The sequence below is a fragment of the Malus sylvestris genome, chromosome 11 (assembly GCF_916048215.2).
Source record: "Malus sylvestris chromosome 11, drMalSylv7.2, whole genome shotgun sequence".
NCBI lineage: Eukaryota > Viridiplantae > Streptophyta > Magnoliopsida > Rosales > Rosaceae > Malus > Malus sylvestris.
This window is the reverse complement of record NC_062270.1, coordinates 11,096,860-11,114,849: the sequence shown is the minus strand read 5'-3', so window position 1 is coordinate 11,114,849 and position 17,990 is coordinate 11,096,860. Positions and strand designations below refer to the sequence as shown.

The 17,990-nt window shown below is 40.6% G+C and overlaps 2 protein-coding genes across 2 annotated transcripts; both read left to right on the top strand.

The window, feature by feature from the left end:
- The first annotated feature begins 888 nt into the window (after nt 1-888).
- LOC126590535 (putative pentatricopeptide repeat-containing protein At1g12700, mitochondrial) lies at nt 889-3,168 on the top strand. Its single transcript, XM_050255979.1, has one exon. It carries the CDS (start codon nt 1,454-1,456, stop codon nt 3,035-3,037), a length of 1,584 nt encoding a protein of 527 aa, XP_050111936.1. The 5' UTR covers nt 889-1,453; the 3' UTR covers nt 3,038-3,168.
- Nucleotides 3,169-4,751: 1,583 nt separating this feature from the next.
- LOC126590536 (pentatricopeptide repeat-containing protein At1g62910-like) lies at nt 4,752-6,667 on the top strand. Its single transcript, XM_050255980.1, has 2 exons — nt 4,752-6,020; nt 6,598-6,667. Exon 1 carries the CDS (start codon nt 4,842-4,844, stop codon nt 5,844-5,846), a length of 1,005 nt encoding a protein of 334 aa, XP_050111937.1. The 5' UTR covers nt 4,752-4,841; the 3' UTR covers nt 5,847-6,020; nt 6,598-6,667.
- Nucleotides 6,668-17,990: the final 11,323 nt, after the last annotated feature.

Genomic DNA, 17,990 nt, shown 5'->3' with positions numbered 1-17,990 from the left:
ATTTTCATGCTCAGTACTTCTCACTATTGCATCTAATAACGTCTTAAATTGCCACTTAATCTTACGGTCTAGTGATATTCATATTCACTTATAAGTTAAATGTATTAGATTTGAACCACATTAATATGACTAATTTATTGTGAGACTTTGACCACTTCCCCCTCTTGGTGTAGATAATATAGTTTGTTTAGAAAAAATAAAAAATAAAAAAAATAAAAAAAAACTTGACCAATTGGTGGTTTTGTCCCAACAGTCCATCCTTTCGGAGGCCGAAAATACTTATAGAGGCATTTCAGCCTCTCCTGAACACCATCATGTGATTCATCAATGCCAAGAATTGAATCCGAGACATGTCACGGAAAATACGTGCCCTTATTTCTATATATAATTGTAGGGGTGGACATAAAAATCATGGAACTGAATTGAACAACAACATAATAAACCGGAAAAAACCATGTTGACAAAAAGAAAAAATCAATTTACGTTCAAGAATCGGACCGAACCGTTCATATCCATTTTGGTTTTCATCTTGGTAGAACCTCAGAACCAGACCGAACCGTTTATTTATTTTTTTAAATATCTTATTCACTTGGCTCATTTTATATATAGACTCAAAGAAATTTAATTAAGTCCAAGCCTTAAATCATGATAATGCTTTCACCAGCTCTGCTCATTTGTTAAAATCATAATAATGTCCTTTCTTATCGTCGATGGTCTAAAAGAGGGGGTTTAAAACCTAAATTTTAGGTTTTAACGCAAATGTTGAAGATGGTTTAGAAGAGGTTTAAATGTAATTTGAATTATTTGAGAGTCAGGCTTGTTCTTCTTCATGCTTATATTGCTGGGAGAATAATCTTACTGAATTAAAGAACAAATATGACTATTAAATAGCCTTACATCAAAACAGGAAGGGAAATAACAACCCACGGCTTTACAACCCTAGAATCGTGGTGGATGACTAAGTCCAAAACAAATAAACTTGTCCCTTAAGCATAGGGATTATTATGCACGCCTTCAAACCTAAAAACAAAGAACCCTAACCCTATCAGCTAGGAGATCCTAACAACTTTAACAAATTAGTGTATTTATTTTTAGTTTGCGTTAATCTAGAACTAGAAAAAAAACATGAAATCCATGCTCTTCAACTCGCACAAACTGTCTTACAACAACTCTTTGATTTGTGAGCAACTCTCAACTCATTGACTTAGAGATGCTGAAGGTGATGCGGGCAACGATTGCTGCTTCTTCTTCTTCGAAGGCTGGTTATGGAAGCAGCAGCACCAGAGGTATGCTGCCTTGCCTTCTTCAATCTTCTCCTGTTGCTGTTTTCTTCAACAATTACTGGGCTTTGTTTCACTCTCGACCTTCTAAATCGACCGAATCTAGAAACACTCAACAACACCAACTTGTGAAAATCAGTAATGTTTAGGATCCTCTCAATGTGTTCGACGAAATGCTTCAAAGGCGTCCTCTGCCTTCCGTTGTCTCTTTCAACCAAATCTTGACTCAACTTGCCAAGTTGAAACATTATTCGGCAGTCATCTCCATGAATAACCAAATGGTTTTGTTCGGAATTCGTCCAGATGTTTATACTCTAGCCATTATCATTAATTGCTTTTGTAATCTCAACCAAGTGGAGTTTAGTTTGTCAATTTTGGGTAACTTCTTCAAATTAGGTTTTGAGCCAGATGTCACGACCTACACCACTCTTATCAACGGCTTTCTTCTTAAGAATAGAGAGGCCGAGGCAGTAGCACTTTTCAACAAAATGATGGAGAGAGGTAATTGCAAGCCTGATGTGGTTACCTTCGGCACAATAGTAAAGGGCCTTTGCTTGAAAGGTAACAACAATACAGCAATCCAATTGCTTAAGAAGATGGAAGAAAATGCTTGCATGCCTAACGTAATTGTCTACAACACGATCATCGACAGTCTTTGCAAAGATGCTTTAGTTGTTGATGCACTGAACCTCTTTTTAGAAATGATGAGTAAGGGCATTGCTCCCAACGTCATTACCTATACCTCTTTGATTCACGGAGTTTGCAAAGTAGGGAAGTGGAAAGAAGCTACAAGGTTGTTGAATGAAATGGTGGAGAAACATATCTTTCCAAATGTGCACACCTTCAATATCTTGGTTGATACATTCTGCAAAGAGGGCATGGTCCAGGAAGCAAGGAGCGTGGTTGAGATGATGATTCAAAGAGATATCAAACCTAGTACAATCACGTACTATTCGCTTATGGATGGGTATTGTTTGCGAGGAGAAATGGACGAGGCAAAAGAGGTTTTTGAAGTAATGCTTAGCAAGGCCTTTGTGGTTGATGCTCGTGGTTATAATATAATGATAAACGGCTATTGTAAGTGTAAACGAATAGATGATGCCCATAAGCTTTTTTTGGAAATGTCTCATAAGGGAGGTGTTCCAAATACTATTACTTATAACACTCTTATGGATGGGTTTTGCAAGATGGGGAGAACACAAGATGCACTGAACTTGTTCTCTCAAATGCAAGCTTGTGGCCAACTTCCAAACATTCAAACTTATTCTATTTTATTGCATGGCATGTGTGCAAACCAACAATTTCCCAAGGCAGTTGAATTGTTGGAAGAGATGGAGGGAAAGATGTTGGATTTTGGTATTGTAACTTATAATATTCTTATTGACGGTTTGTGCAGAGCTGAAAAAGTTGAATATGCATGGGATCTCTTTCGTTGTTTATCATCAAAAGGAATTCAACCTAATGTCAAGACATATACTATAATGATTCGTGGATTATGTAATGGGGGGCAAATATGTGAAGCGGAAAACTTGCTTAGAGAAATGGAAGAGAAAGGCTGTTTTCCAGATGGTTGGACGTACAACACAATTATCCGAGGGTTTATCAATAACAACGAGACATCAACGGGAGTGAGGCTTATTCAAGAAATGGTGGAGAGGGGTTTTTCTGCAGATGCATCAACTACGGAGTTGATTGTTAATTTATTGTCTAAAGATAGGGTAGACGCCACTTTGTTGGCATTTATAGAAAGACCATGATGAAATTGATTTGCATCTTTTTAGTTTTGACAAGTTTCGGTGCATCTTCCCTTGAATGCTACATTGGAGGGGGGAGTTGTTCCACAATGGCGTAGCCAGAAATTATTTGGTGGGTGGGCTAAGTTAAAATTATTAGTACGAAATCAAAATTTTAATCCTATTTTGCCTACATAAAGTTATATAATAGTGAAAACTTGAATGTAGTAATTTGAAGCAAGAATTTTATGCTATGTTTTCTAGGTTTCTAGCCTTCAAAGCTTTCAAGTGAATAAAATGAGGAACCATTTGTGGTATGGAAGTTTTAGTTTATTACTATTAAATATAATATTGGTTAAAGTGATGAGTTAATTTAACATCTATTAGCTCTTATTATTGTTAAAAACAGCCTTACTTATAGAAAAAATTTCATTTCTTAAGTGAAATATGACAACTAAAAATCATAAACTAACCCAAAAACTAATATTTTTAAGCTTGAAGAACCAAACTCTCCCTATGCTATAGCCTAGGGGAGCCTTGTACTTGGCTCCGCCCTTGTTGTTCCATTGTCGAGTCTAGTTCATGTAGCCATTCGTTCATTCATCGCCTAGTGACGTATGGTATGTGTTATTAACTGAATTTATTATGAAATCTGTTGGTGAAGCAGAGTATTTGGACTAGTATTAAATTTGTAGACATATTTATGACTCGAATACCAATCCATGAGATTGCCTCTTCTTGCTTTATGAATCCTACAAATATGCGTATTAAGTGACAATCCAGGTCAGAGATAAGAGTCCAAGACTAGTTCCCAATTCCAACCTTGCGTAGCCTGAATAACTAGTCGTGTTTGAACATGATAATTGCTTGTTTAACCTTTTTTTTATTTTTAATTTTACTATTTTACAGCTCTTACATTATAAAACATTTTTTGCTTTTTTTTTTAATAAAGGATATTATGTACACTTAACGGGTGGGAAGGTGAGTTAAGTCTCACAATGGGCTAGCAATAATATAATTCAAATACGTTGTGGACGAGAATCGTGTCTAAGACTTTTCACTTGCAAGTGAAGAGAAATACCACTAAACTGTAATATTAAGTGGCTATACAATGTTTTTCAATTTCAAGAGTTTAATTTTTTGTTTAAAGGGCTTTTATGTCCAATTAGTTAAATTACATATCAATAGAACTCAGATTGTCAACTAAAATTTTATAAAATTAACATTCTAACCTACTAATCAAAACTGTACAAAAATAAAAGATATGGGCCGCAATGTAATTTTACACAAAGAAATTTGCTATTTTTTAAAAAGTAATGCTACACTTACCACATATTTTCTTATTTGAATCATCTATCTAATAACGGTGGGGCTACCAAAGCATGTGGGTCATATCTTTGTTAGATAGACAGTACAAATATGTTGTAAGAATAGCAATTTTGTTTTTTGAAGTTTCACCCACATAATTCTAACATGTCTTTACCACTATGTTTGAATTAAAAAAATGACAGTATTTTATTTTCTAAATTTGTAAATTTTCTTGTTTGGTTAACCTAAAAGAATAAGGAAATTGGATACGAAACTTGTTATTTTTAAACTTTCAATCATAAAAATTGGGAAATGACACATATTTATATAGAATTTAAACTTAGGAATTTGAGATCCCAAATTCCAAGTTTTTCTTCTAAGTGAAAATTCTAAATTTCTATGTTTATGAATTCAAACAAGGGGATTAGTGCATGTCAATTTATAAATTCTAAGGTTTACCCAAATTCCAAGTTTTTCTTCCCTACAATAGCATTACCATAATACCATTAGCACCAGAGGTATGATGCCTCGCCTTCTTCAATCTTCTTCTGTCGTTGTTTTCTTCAACAATTACTTGGGTTTGTTTCACTCTCAAGCTTCTAAATTGATGGAATCAAGAAACACCCAACAACACCAGCGTGTGAAAATCACTAATGTTGAGGATGCTCTCAATGTGTTCGACGAAATGCTTCAAAGGCGTCCTCTGCCTTCCATTTTCCCTTTCACTCAAGTGTTGGGTCAACTTGCCATGTTGAAACATTACTCAACAGTCATCTCCTTGAATAACCAAATGGTTGTGTCTGGAATTCGTCCAGATGCTTATACTCTAACCATTATCATTAATTGCTTTTGTCATCTTAACCAAATGGAGTTTAGTTTGTCAGTCTTGGGTAACTTCTTCAAATTAGGTTTTGATGTCACAACCTACACCACTCTAATCAACGGCTTTCTACTTAAGAATAGAGAGGCCGAGGCAGCAGCACTTTTCAACAAAATGATGGAGAAAGGTAATTGCAAGCCTGATGTGGTTACTTTCGGCACACTAGTAAAGGGCCTCTGCTTGAAAGGTACCAACACTGCAGCAATCCAATTGCTTAAGAAGATGGAAGGAGCTTGCAAGCCTGACGTAGTTGTCTATAGCACAATCATTGACAGTTTTTGTAAGGATACTCTAGTTGTTGATGCACTAAACCTCTTCTCAGAAATGACGAGTAAGGGCATTGCTCCCGACATCATTACCTATACCTCTTTTATTCATGGATTTTGCAAAGTAGAGAATTGGAAAGAAGCTAAAAGATTGTTTAATGAAATGGTGGAGAACCAAATCATTAACTATACCTCGGATGATTTTCTGGAAATGTCTCATGAGGGAGTCGTTCCAAATATGGTTACTTATAGTACTCTTATTGATGGGTTTTGCAAGATGGGGAAAACGCAAGATGCACTGAACTTGTTCTCTCAAATGCAAGCTTGTGGCCAACTTCCAAACATTCAAACTTATTCTATTTTATTGCATGGATTGTGAGATCCCACATCAACCAACGGAGAGGGGGTGATGTGTGTGGAGCCAAAAATAATCACAAGGCGACACGTGGATTTTTGACAAAAAAAGACAAAACTACCCTTGAGGTATACCGGGATTCCTACGCGCAAGCAGCAGGCAATTATCCCTCAACCAAGTCAAAAGTGCCCAAAATAGGTATCAACTTAAAACCTAATTTATTCATATATTTCCCATTTCATTATTTAGCTAATCAATTAGCTAAATAATATACTTAGTCCCTTCATATTTCCTAAAATCATAATAATTGACTAATTAAGGGATTAATTACCTAATCAATCCCTTAATTATCAATTGAAACACCCATCCAAACCTAAAACTACTAAAATGGCCGGCCAATCCCATCAAGAAAAGTAAACCATCTTATTCTCCACCTTTTCCACTATTTTCCCTTTTTAATTACCCTAATTAATTAGCCAATTAATTCCAAAAACCACCAAAACATTCATTTTATGTTTAATAGCCAAATAAATTGGCTAATTAAACCTAAATCAAACACAAAAACCCTAGCCACCTCCTATCCCTATAAATATACTCTCATTCTCACCAAAAAAGCCAATTCCAACACTTTGGCAAAAATCCCAAAATTCTCTAAACACAGTTTCTCTCTAAATTCTAACTTTCGCATCGGAGGTTCTTCGGCCAAAGCTCCCCCCCATTCATCGTGGGCGCGTGAGGCTCTTGGCTTTAACCTAAGGTGTTAATTGTTTTGTAGGTGCAAAATTGTCCAAGATCAAGGAGAAAGAAATTTTCATCCACAAATTGGTGCTTTCATTAAGAGTTGAAATCCATACTCATAGAAGACTCTCGCACAAAAAGGTTTTTTCTTTATTTTCTAGTCCATTTGAATATTTTTCATACATTCTTATTATTAGAATTTTTTACTTGCAAAGGTTCTTTGATAAAACGTATAAGCAAAATATAATGGCTAGAAATTTAAAAAATTCCACGAGTGAAAATTCTAATGTTCAAGAAATGGGATTGCGGAGATCCGTGAGGCTAAATGCGACAATAAGTGGAGCACCACCACCACCACGAGTTTCCACCATGGGAACCACCACGGTGGCTACCTCGGTAGCCACCCGTGGCGAGGTACATGGTGCCTTCACCACGGCTCGAGCCGTGCCATCCAAGGCTCACGACACCAAGGCCACGGCCCAAGTCGTGCCATCCAAGTTTGCACGAGCCCGGGCCCGAGCCTCGCATTCGCTTGCATCACATTCTAAGCAGCCTGCTCCCGCCAAGCAACCTGCTCTCGCAGCCCAGCCTGCTCCCGCCAAGCAACCTGCTCTTGCGGCCTAGCCTGCTCCTGCCAAGCAGCCTGCTCTCATGACCCAGCCTGCTCCCGACGAGCAGCCCACTCCCGTGGCCCAACCTGCTTCTGCCAAGAAGCCTGCTCTCATGACCCAGCCTACTCCCGACGAGCAGCCTACTCCCGTGGCCCATCCTGCTCCCGCCAAGCAACCTACTCTCGCGGCCCAGCCTGCTCCTGCCAAGCAGCCTGCTCTCGTGACCCAGCTTGCTCCCGATGAGCAGCCCACTCCCTTGGTCCAGCCTGCTTCCGTCGAGCAGCCTACTCCCGTGGCCCAGCCTGCTTCCGTCGAGCAGCCCACTCCCGTGGCCCAACCTGCTCATCCCAAGCAGCCTGCTCCCGACGAGCAGCCCACTCTCACGGCCCAGCCTACTCTCGTGGCTTTCCAAGCATCCCAAGTCGGCCCAAGACTATCTCAACCATCCCGACCTACCATCGAGTCGGGGACATTCTCACCATATTTTTTCGCGGATTTGACATTTCCCAACTCAAATCTTGAGCCCGGAGTCTACCACCCTTCCACTGCCCAAGGAAGCGCGCTCTTCCAATCCAAATGGCGAACAACACTTGTCTCGACAAGTCATAGAGTTGACGAGCGCCCTTGCACAACAGACAACCTTGGTGAATCAACTTTTGCAACGCATCAGGATCCAACGTGCCCCGGACAAGGTATCCCGAAGTAGGACAAGGGTAGACAGACCTTTCCAGCAACGTCCCGGTAAGCAGCCACTCGACCAGCCACGAGCCGAACGTTTGGGCAGTGTACATTCCCGTCTTAGCGCGCGGAGGAGCATGCACTCTCGACTAGGGCCACGGATGAGCATACATTCACGGTTGGGGTCATACTCCGATAGTCAACATGAGCAACCTTCCGGGCAAAGTGTCTATTCGCGGCTAAGCCCACAAGGAGCATCATGCACCTCACATCAGAGTAGGCAGCACGACGGACGGAGAGAATCAGTCACTCAATCCCGCTCAAGTTCAACCAGCAGCCTGTGAAGAACTCGCTCGCCTGCTAGGAACGCACCACATGCACTGCATCCGCGACATAGACGAGCCAAACACATGGAAGAGCAACCTAGACCAGCAAGTCATGGCTGGGGGCAACCGAGAGTTCCGCTACCCCAACAAAGGCAAATTCAGAAAAAAGTAGAGAGACTATTGACCAAGCGATTGCATGATTTCCAACACAACGAGGTCAACGACGAGGCACTACGACGGAACATGACCAACATAAGCAGGTCACCCTTCACAGACAAGATCGAGCAGGCAGAGCCTCCACACGAGTTCAGCATGCCACATTTCACATCTTTCAAAGGGGATGAAGACCCGGAGAGACACTTAAAGCGCTACCGAACCGCAATGATCCTTTATCGAAACAATGATGATCTCATGTGCAAGATATTCGCCACCACTCTACAAGGCGAGGCGCAAGATTGGTTCTACACCCTGCCGCCACAATCCATCCAGAATTTTTATGAACTTTCTTTGGTTTTCACCAAAGAATATTCATCTTATCACTCGATCAAAAAGAAGTCTGACCATTTGTTCGACGTCAAGAAGAACCCAAAGAAGTCGCTTCGCGACTATGTGAGGAGGTTCAAAGTAGAGAAGGCAAAAATAGTCGAATGCAACGACTCGATAGCTAGAGCAGCCTTCCAAAAAGGACTTCCAGCAGACCACCTGCTATTCAGAAAATTAATCATGAAAGAAGATATAACTCTGGCAGACTCTTTTGCTTTGGCAGAGAAGCATGCACTTTGGGATGAGGCTCGCCAATGCACATTCAAGGACTTAAAGAAGTACCCGACATCACCTCCCTAGAAGCAGCGAAGGACTTATTCGCATGTTTGACGGTATCTAAAGTAGCAATAAGCTCTACCATCATGCGAGAAGAGATGGGGGCCCGACTACCTGTATTCTACAGTTCAAAAGCTCTCATCGATGCTATTAAAAATTCAAAAGCTAACTTTGGCGATAATTGTTGTAACCCAAAAGCTTAAGTTTTACCTTCAAACGCAAGCAGTCATCATCATGACGCACTATTCCGCCGAATCCAAACCGGCAACGATAAAGGTGTAGACCCTGGCAGATGCAAAGTTTTCTGACGAACGCAACAACTCGGCCTAACGACGCCCCGAAGGCAGCCGAGCACACTTTAGCCACACATGCTCCCTCAGTGGAGATTTCTGGCGTTTACATGTCGACGGTGCATCCAACTACGAAGGCTTGTGAGCAGTCGTGGTTCTTGCCACCCTAGACGTTTCAATGCTCAAGCAGGTGATCACTCTAAGCTTCAAATCATCTAACAACGAAGCAGAGTACGAAGTCCCACTAGCAGGCCTTCAAATGACAAAAGACTTGGTGGTGAAAAAGCTTTCAATTCATTCCGAGTCCTAGCTAATCACTAGCCAGACTACTAAGGGCAAAGACATGATGATCGTGGCAACCGACTACTTCACCAATAAGAAAAGAAAATGGCCAGACGAACTCCAAGGATGTCTATAGGCATATCGCACAACCAAAAGATAAACAACCGAAAGGAGATGGCCACAAGCTTAGATCTGGCAGAAGAGAGGCGCGAACAAACTATCACTGGCATCGCAGCCTACCAGCATCAGCTCCTCTCCAGCTACAACAAAAGGGCCAAGATCCGGCAGTTCCTGCCTGGAGATCTGGTCATAAGAAAAACCTTCATCACTGCCAGCAGAAAAGGCTCCAAAAATATGGATCTTATTTGGGAAAGTCCGTACAAGATCAGCAGAGTAGGTGGCAAGAACAATTACACCCTCGCCACCATAAAACGATAAAAAGATAGAAAAACAGTGGAACGCCTACAATCTGAGGAAGTACCATGTGTGACCTCTCGCTACATCAAAGCCCGAAGACTCAAGCAACTCGACGGGCACTACCTCACCAGTCGAGGATTATCCAGTTGTTATGCAGTTCTTACCTTACATCTAAGTTCTTGTTCGTTTAACTCGTTTTTCAATGAGGAATTCAGAAGTAATCACGACTTGGCTTGGTTGTATGCTTACAACAACTGATCACACCTGCACTTCAAAAGAAGACTGCGCCCTTCTTAGGGACTTACAGTAGGAATTGCGCCCCCCGAGGGACCAACCATGCTCTCCAGTGCGAGAGGGTAAACTAATTGCTCTCCAACGCGAGAGGGTAAACCAATTCCCCGACACCCACATGGGTCAGCTCTCCAAGAACGGGAGGATAAACTCTACACTCTGAATATCCAGACATGGATGAGCTGGGCTGCCCTAGTATAACTAGATGCACGATGGCTTACGTCAGGATTCCTAGAAGTAGCCGCAATGGTCTTTTTTAAGGCTTAGCTAACTGAAGGATTTTGGGTCTCTTGGCCTAATCCGTGGGGAACCGGGCCCTAGAAACAGAGAGGGTACATTACGCAGTACATCCGATGGACGGCTGCCCTGGAATCCTAAAGCTGCTACCGAGTGCACTAAGGTAGCTTACGGATTTCGGAAGACTGCCTATGGCTTGCTCTTTGAGCAGTAAAGCCACACTAGACTTATACAACCGCACATTCTTATGAAAGGTTAAACAAGCTAGCACGCATATACGAAGTTTTATCCACTGCCGACATGCTACGTAGTCGATAAGCTTCACCTCTGCCAAGCGCGGAACAACCTACACCAAGTCCTAAAGTGTTGTGATACTTGATGCACAACCTACGGAATTGGAGAAAGTCAAGGTTAACAGCCTAGTGGTTATGCGGACTTGTTTGCTTCTGTAAGTAAGGCATCCGGCTGCCAACCCAATGGCTAACAACTTTGCAAAGTTCTACACCAACACCTACGGCTGCATAGGCTACGCGGGCTTGTCTACTTATAAAAAAGTAGCATGCCTGCCACTGGTCTATCAAGTCTAAAGGTTAGGGCATGAACAAAAGAAGCGAAGATGAAGAAAAGCGAAGGAAAACATGTTTATAAACAACTAGCAAAGGCTGAAGGAGTTCAAGCAAAACAAGAGCTACAAGGAAAAACAAAGAAAATCTTAAAAGCTACCTAGATGACTACACTTTGGCAGCCTAGACATCCCACGACTATTCCGTCGCCACACCTTCAGCAGCCGCGAAGCTCTTAGCAGCGGCATCACCCCCGACTGCTCCAGCCTGGGCACCAACTTTTCCAACTACTTCACCAATACCAACATGGACGCGCTACAGCTCATCCACTTCTTTCTTCAAATTTTTGTTGATCTTCACTACACCTTGAAGTTCCAACACTTGGGGTTCAAGCCTATCGACGATTCTCTTGAAGTGGATCACTTGATTATAAGCAGCAATCAACTTTTCATCCTTTGCATAAGCAGCGAAAGAAGTCTTTGGTTTTTTCTCGGCCGGCATCTCTTGAGCAGGCAGGGAAGATCCATTTTCCCACCTTCACTTGCAGCAGGATCCACAACGGTGATTGGACGAACCAATGCATCCGCCTTGATCCTATTCACCTCTTATTTTGGGAGCAGCCCACGTTTCTCCTGATGAAAAGAGTTAAAGTAGCCAACATCATTCGTGGTACCCATTAAGGGAGTTCAACCCAACATTCCAGCAGCCCATGAGACCCACAATCTCCTCATTTCTCTCAATCGCCAGCCTGGTCCGAGTCAGGTCCAAGAGCCCAAAGGACATGAGCCATGCGGCTCACCTAACACTGCGCCCCAACGCCACAATCCGCAACCCCAGCCGCACAAGCTGCCCTTGGCTCAAGCCAAGCCAAGCTGCCCAAGCAGTGGTCTCTGCCACGACATCTCCTCGGCCCATGCCGAGCCAACTCCTGGCCCCTGCCAGCCGACGTGCCGCACCACCCCGACGGCTGCCCTGCAATAGCACTATCCAAGAAGAAGGCAAGAAAAATTAAATTTTTCTTACATCGATGCGGCACGGAAAAGTCGAAGAAATCAACGAAAGACGGTCATTTGCACGGGCAAGATGTAGAAGATTGCTAGAGGAGGGGGAACAAATATCCTCTAACTTTCTCTCTCTTGTTGGGTAGAATAAATCGCTCTCCAAAGTTGATTTAATAACCCACTTAAGGTGGACTTAAATAGGCTTTGAGAGAAATTTATTTCCCTTTCCTAGAAGGATCTAATTTCCATTTAAAGAGAGAATCAACATCAAAATAGGAAGCAGTCTTAAGTTTTCTAAAGCAAGAAAATCTCTACACCTGTTGTCTTTTCCTACAAGCAGCCCAACAGGTGTGGGGGCATTTGTGAAGCCAAAAATAATCACAAGGCGACACGTGGATTTTTGACAAAAAAAGACAAAACTACCCTTGAGGTATACCGGGATTCCTACGCGCAAGCAGCAGGCAATTATCCCTCAACCAAGTCAAAAGTGCCCAAAATAGGTATCAACTTAAAACCTAATTTATTCATATATTTCCCATTTCATTATTTAGCTAATCAATTAGCTAAATAATATACTTAGTCCTTTCATATTTCCTAAAATCATAATAATTGACTAATTAAGGGATTAATTACCTAATCAATCCCTTAATTATCAATTGAAACACCCATCCAAACCTAAAACTACTAAAATGGCCGGCCAATCCCATCAAGAAAAGTAAACCATCTTATTCTCCACCTTTTCCACTATTTTCCCTTTTTAATTACCCTAATTAATTAGCCAATTAATTCCAAAAACCACCAAAACATTCATTTTATGTTTAATAGCCAAATAAATTGGCTAATTAAACCTAAATCAAACACAAAAACCCTAGCCACCTCCTATCCCTATAAATATACTCTCATTCTCACCAAAAAAGCCAATTCCAACACTTTGGCAAAAATCCCAAAATTCTCTAAACACTCTTTCTCTCTAAATTCTAACTTTCGCATCGGAGGTTCTTCGGCCAAAGCTCCCCCCCCATTCATCGTGGGCGCGTGAGGCTCTTGGCCTTAACCTAAGGTGTTAATTGTTTTGTAGGTGCAAAATTGTCCAAGATCAAGGAGGAAGAAATTTTCATCCACAATGTGCCTTATGTGTACATACTCTCATCCCTATAGCACGAGGCCTTTTGGGAACTCACTGGCTCCAGATTCCGTAGGAACTCCGAAATTACGTGAGTTTGGGCTAGAGCATTCCTAGAATGGGTGACCCACTGGGAAGTTCTCGTGCCAAGTTCCCAGAAACAAAACCGTGTGGGCTGGGCCTAAAGCAGACATTATCGTACTACGACGGAGCTAGTTTGGGATGTGACACAATAACAACGAGACATCAACGGCAGTGAGGCTTATTCAAGAAATGGCGGAGAGAGGTTTTTCTGCAAATGCATCAACTACGGAGTTGATTGTTAATTTATTGTCTAAAGATAAAGTAGATGCCACTTTGTTGGCATTTATAGAAAGACCATGATGAAATTGATTTTGCATCTTTTTAGTTTTGACAAGTTTCGGTGCATCCTTCCCTTAAATGCTACATTGGAGGAGGGAGTCGTTCCACTATCGAGGCCAGTCAGGTAGCTATTCATTCATGCATCGCCTTAATTGAATTTCTCAATTAAGATTATGAAATCTGTTTGTGAAACAGAGTATCCGGACTAGTATGAAATTCGTAGACATATTTATGACTTAAATACCAACACATGAGATTGCCTCTTCTTGCTTTATGAATCTTGCAAATATGCATGTCAAGTGACAATCTAGGTCGGAGATAAGAGTCAAAGACTAGTTCTAACACACCCCGACCCAGAATGTCCACTAGGACTCCGAATCGAGCTGTGCTGGCCGACACCAGGAAGGTGATGAAGCCATAAAGTGCACTTATATGGAAAATGTGAGTAATTTAAACCTAAAAGTGCCTAAATACCAGAGTGCACTAGTGAGCGAGTATGCATCCACTTCACACGTGTCGTACGAGCATAAGTAAAGTACAATAGTGTGGGTAAAGATCATACCATCAGAGGTAGCTACTTATACTGAGATTCGCCAAGAATCCTCGTCGATACGAACTTCGAGCAGCTAAAACCTGGAGGGGCGCAAAATAGAAAATGTGAGTGGGCAAAAACAAAGCTTTTCAAAACCATTTCTCTTTCCAAAAGTAATAACTCCTTGCTGTAAAACCCGTATAATTTCCTAGAAAAATAAAACACTTACATATATCGAAACCATACTCGAAATACCAAAATCCACATGTATGCCATGTCAAATATCTCCGCATAATGAATAAGTAAACCAGGTGAAGTAAATCAATGAAAAGTGATATGTCAGTTGGATCCACCTATTATGGCCTGTATAGCTGAAGCTATAGCTCATCAAGTATGCCTGCACATAAGTCGAAACCACATTATATGGTCTGTACGACAGGGCTAGGTGTAATAAGTACGCTCAAATGCTACGATCACGTGAAGGCTGTGCGATAAATCATGGGTCACCTACGAGTCAGAACCACCTATTGTGGTTTGTACGACAGGGCTGTGCACCAAACTTGGATCCAAGGTGAGCGTGCGGTGCGGGAGGTGAACATCACATGAAGGATTGTGCCCTGGCCACGGACGGTAGCACTAACACCTGGGTGCAGGTTAATGAGCTCTAAATGCATTTATGTATAACCATGACAACGCAACTCACAATCAATAACACATATACTCACTTGGAACTTACTTGAGTGTTCGCAATATCAAATACTAACATACATAACTACTAATGCATATTCTAAAATATAAAGCATTTGACATGGCATCTAAAACGCAAAATCATTTAAATCAATTTTTCTGGGAAAAACATAATGCATATATACATATATTAAAAACCAAAAGCCCACTCACCTGAGGTCCGCGCTACACTCCCTAGCACGAATATCGAGTCTCGAAAGATCGTCGCCTAGAATAATTATCAAATCATGTCTCAGAATTCTAACTGATAGAACACGTAATTTACATAAAACACATCCCCCAAGGACATTCTAGAATGATTTGAAACCCATAGACCCCAAAAGTCAACCATCGGTCAAAGGTCGACGGTAGAGTCCTTAACTCTACATAACTTGATTCGGAAGATCTGCTCCTCGGATTTCCTATCCGTAACTTCCAAAGATCCACATTATGCGTCTAGAACAACCTCCTAAAGTTTTTTTAAGATCCAATGGTTGGATCTCCGCCAATTGCAAAACGTTTTATTTTATGAACTTACAAATCCAATTTGGGAAGATCCGTACGTCGGATTCCAGATCCGTAAGTTCATATGGTCCTCAAATATTACGTACTATAATGTATTAAAGTTTGGTGACAATCCAACAGTCGGATCATCAATTACTTTAATAATCAAATGGCGGACCTTAACAAAATTTCTCTGGATTCTACGGATTTTGCAAATTTCCAGGGCAATTTTAGAACTCCATATCTCACTTGTTTCTCAACCAAATTTGACCTATAATATACCAAAACGAAGTTAGAGATGTGTAGAACACGATTATAACTGCTTGGAGTCCAAATGGTGGCCGGAGGTGGTCGGAAAATGGCTTGAAAGATGGCTGTCCGTTGGAAAACTAGTGACTCACCAGAATTTTTTAGCAGCCTTTCAACGTCCATAACTTTGTCAATACTCAACGAAATCAAGTGATTCAAAAATGGAAATCATATTTCTCAATGAGATGAAGAGATTTGTACCTTTTCAATGGCTAACTCGTCGTGGTTTGGCCGGAAAAGCGTCTAGAATATGGCCAAACAGTCAATGTATTTGCCTCAAAGGGTATTTTCAAAATTTTGCCAAGAAAATGAGTCTTACATGACTCGACAAGAGGGTCAACAAAAGTCAACGTATTTGCCTCAAAGGGTATTTTCGAAATTTTGCATTTTAAAATTATAAAATTCGTAATAATTGGGGACGGGTCGTTACAATTTACCCCCCTTAAGAAAATTTCGTCCCCAAAATTTAAAATAACTTGTTAAATGTAAAATGCTCAAAATAAGAAGAAAATATATATAGAAATACATACACAAGGAAGAAATCGAGTTAGAGCGGCTGCATAAAAGAGAATGTCATTCTGTCACGATCGGTTTACAATTATTCCTCTTTCATGCCTCCAAGCTCATACTTTCCTTCTTCTTTAGCACAATACTAAAATCAAGAGTAAATTGTAGTAATGGACCCTCTACTTTAATCAAATTGGAGCAATGGTCCCTCAACTAAAAATCCATTACTATTGATCCCTCAACTTATCAAAATGTGTAGCTATAGTCTTTTTCACCAATTTCGTCAAAATATTGTCAAAATAAGTTATGTTGGAATAACCATTTATATAATTAGGGTCCCTCAACTCATCAAAGTGTGTAATTATGGTTCTTTTTGCCAACTATGTCAAAACTTTTGTCAAAATGAGTTATGTTGGAAGGACCTTTGCTACAATTGGGTTAAAGTTAAAGGATCATTTCCCCAGTTGAATTAAAGTTGAGGGACCAATGGTAATGGATTTTTAGTTGAGGGACCATAGCTGCACGTTTTGATGAGTTGAGGGACCAATGGTAATAGTTTTTTAGTTGAGGGACCATTGCTCCAATTGAGTTAAAGTTAAGGGATTATAGCTATAATTTACTCTAAAATCAAATAGTTTTATAAAAACATAGGGTCAAAATAGACGCATAAAAATATAATGTCCAAATACATATATGTAATACAGTAGAAATAATTGTACTGAAATCAAAACTGAGCATAGAAAAATTTTACCTACGCATTCATAGCGTATTGTACTTCAAAGGTATGTATGTAGTATCTTTTGATCAAGCCCAAATAATAAATAAATAACTAAACGTATAAGTAACAAATCCCGAGGGTGCAACATTACCATCATGCCCCCCCATTGAGAAATACACATAAATCATTTGGTCAAAGCCTCGCGAACTGCCCTTTCAGGCAACATCGTGATAATATCAAATTTTCTATATCATAATCTCAAACATTTAGATACATGTTCGTAATACTCACCTACCAATTATGCATTGTACATGAAGTCTCCTTACAATGTCTTAAACTGTGTCATACCCAAAAATCAAAAGTGTAACCGCAATTACACATAACCCTAATAAAATAAATGTCTGCTGCAAACCCACCAATGTATGCAAAACGAAGAAAAATGCAACACGTACACAAAGGTCTGTGTAGTTCGTTAATACTAACCATCAATCTAAGGATAAAGTGTAGTACCGGGTAACAACTTCGTATTCATAGCCTTCAAGAAGACTTTCCAATGCTTGGAAGTGAACCACGCATCGTGAGATACTAGAGTGACAAACGTACCACATAGTCGTACAATGTAGCCCACAACGCCTTAGCGAGTGTGGATGCAAATTTTCTCCTCTTCGATCTTGGACGATTTTGCACCTACAAAACAACTAGCACCTTAGGTTAAGGCCAAGAGCCTCACGCGCCCACGATGAATGGGGGGGGCTTTGGCCGAAGAACCTCCGATGCCAAAGTTAGAATTTTAGAGAGAAATAGTGTTTAGAGTATTTGTGATTTTTTGTGAGAGAGTTGGAATTAGCTTTTTGGTGAGAATGGGAGTATATTTATAGGGATAGGAGGTGGCTAGGGTTTTTAGGTTTAATTAGCCAATTTATTTGGCTATTAAACATAAAATGAATGTTTTGGTGGTTTTTTGTATAATTGGCTAATAAAAAGGAAGAAATGGTGGGAAAAGGTAGAAAAAAAGGTAATGGATTAGGTTTTTCAATGGGATAGCCGGCCCTCTTGTGTTTTTAGGTTTGAGTGGATGTTTCAAATTGACAATTAAGGGATTGATTAGGTAATTAATCCCTTAATTAGTCAAT

Bases quoted from the DNA above. Each gene is read 5' to 3' on its own strand.
- LOC126590535 (XM_050255979.1), top strand. From the start codon at position 1,454: ATGCTTCAAAGGCGTCCTCTGCCTTCCGTTGTCTCTTTCAACCAAATC.
- LOC126590536 (XM_050255980.1), top strand. From the start codon at position 4,842: ATGATGCCTCGCCTTCTTCAATCTTCTTCTGTCGTTGTTTTCTTCAAC.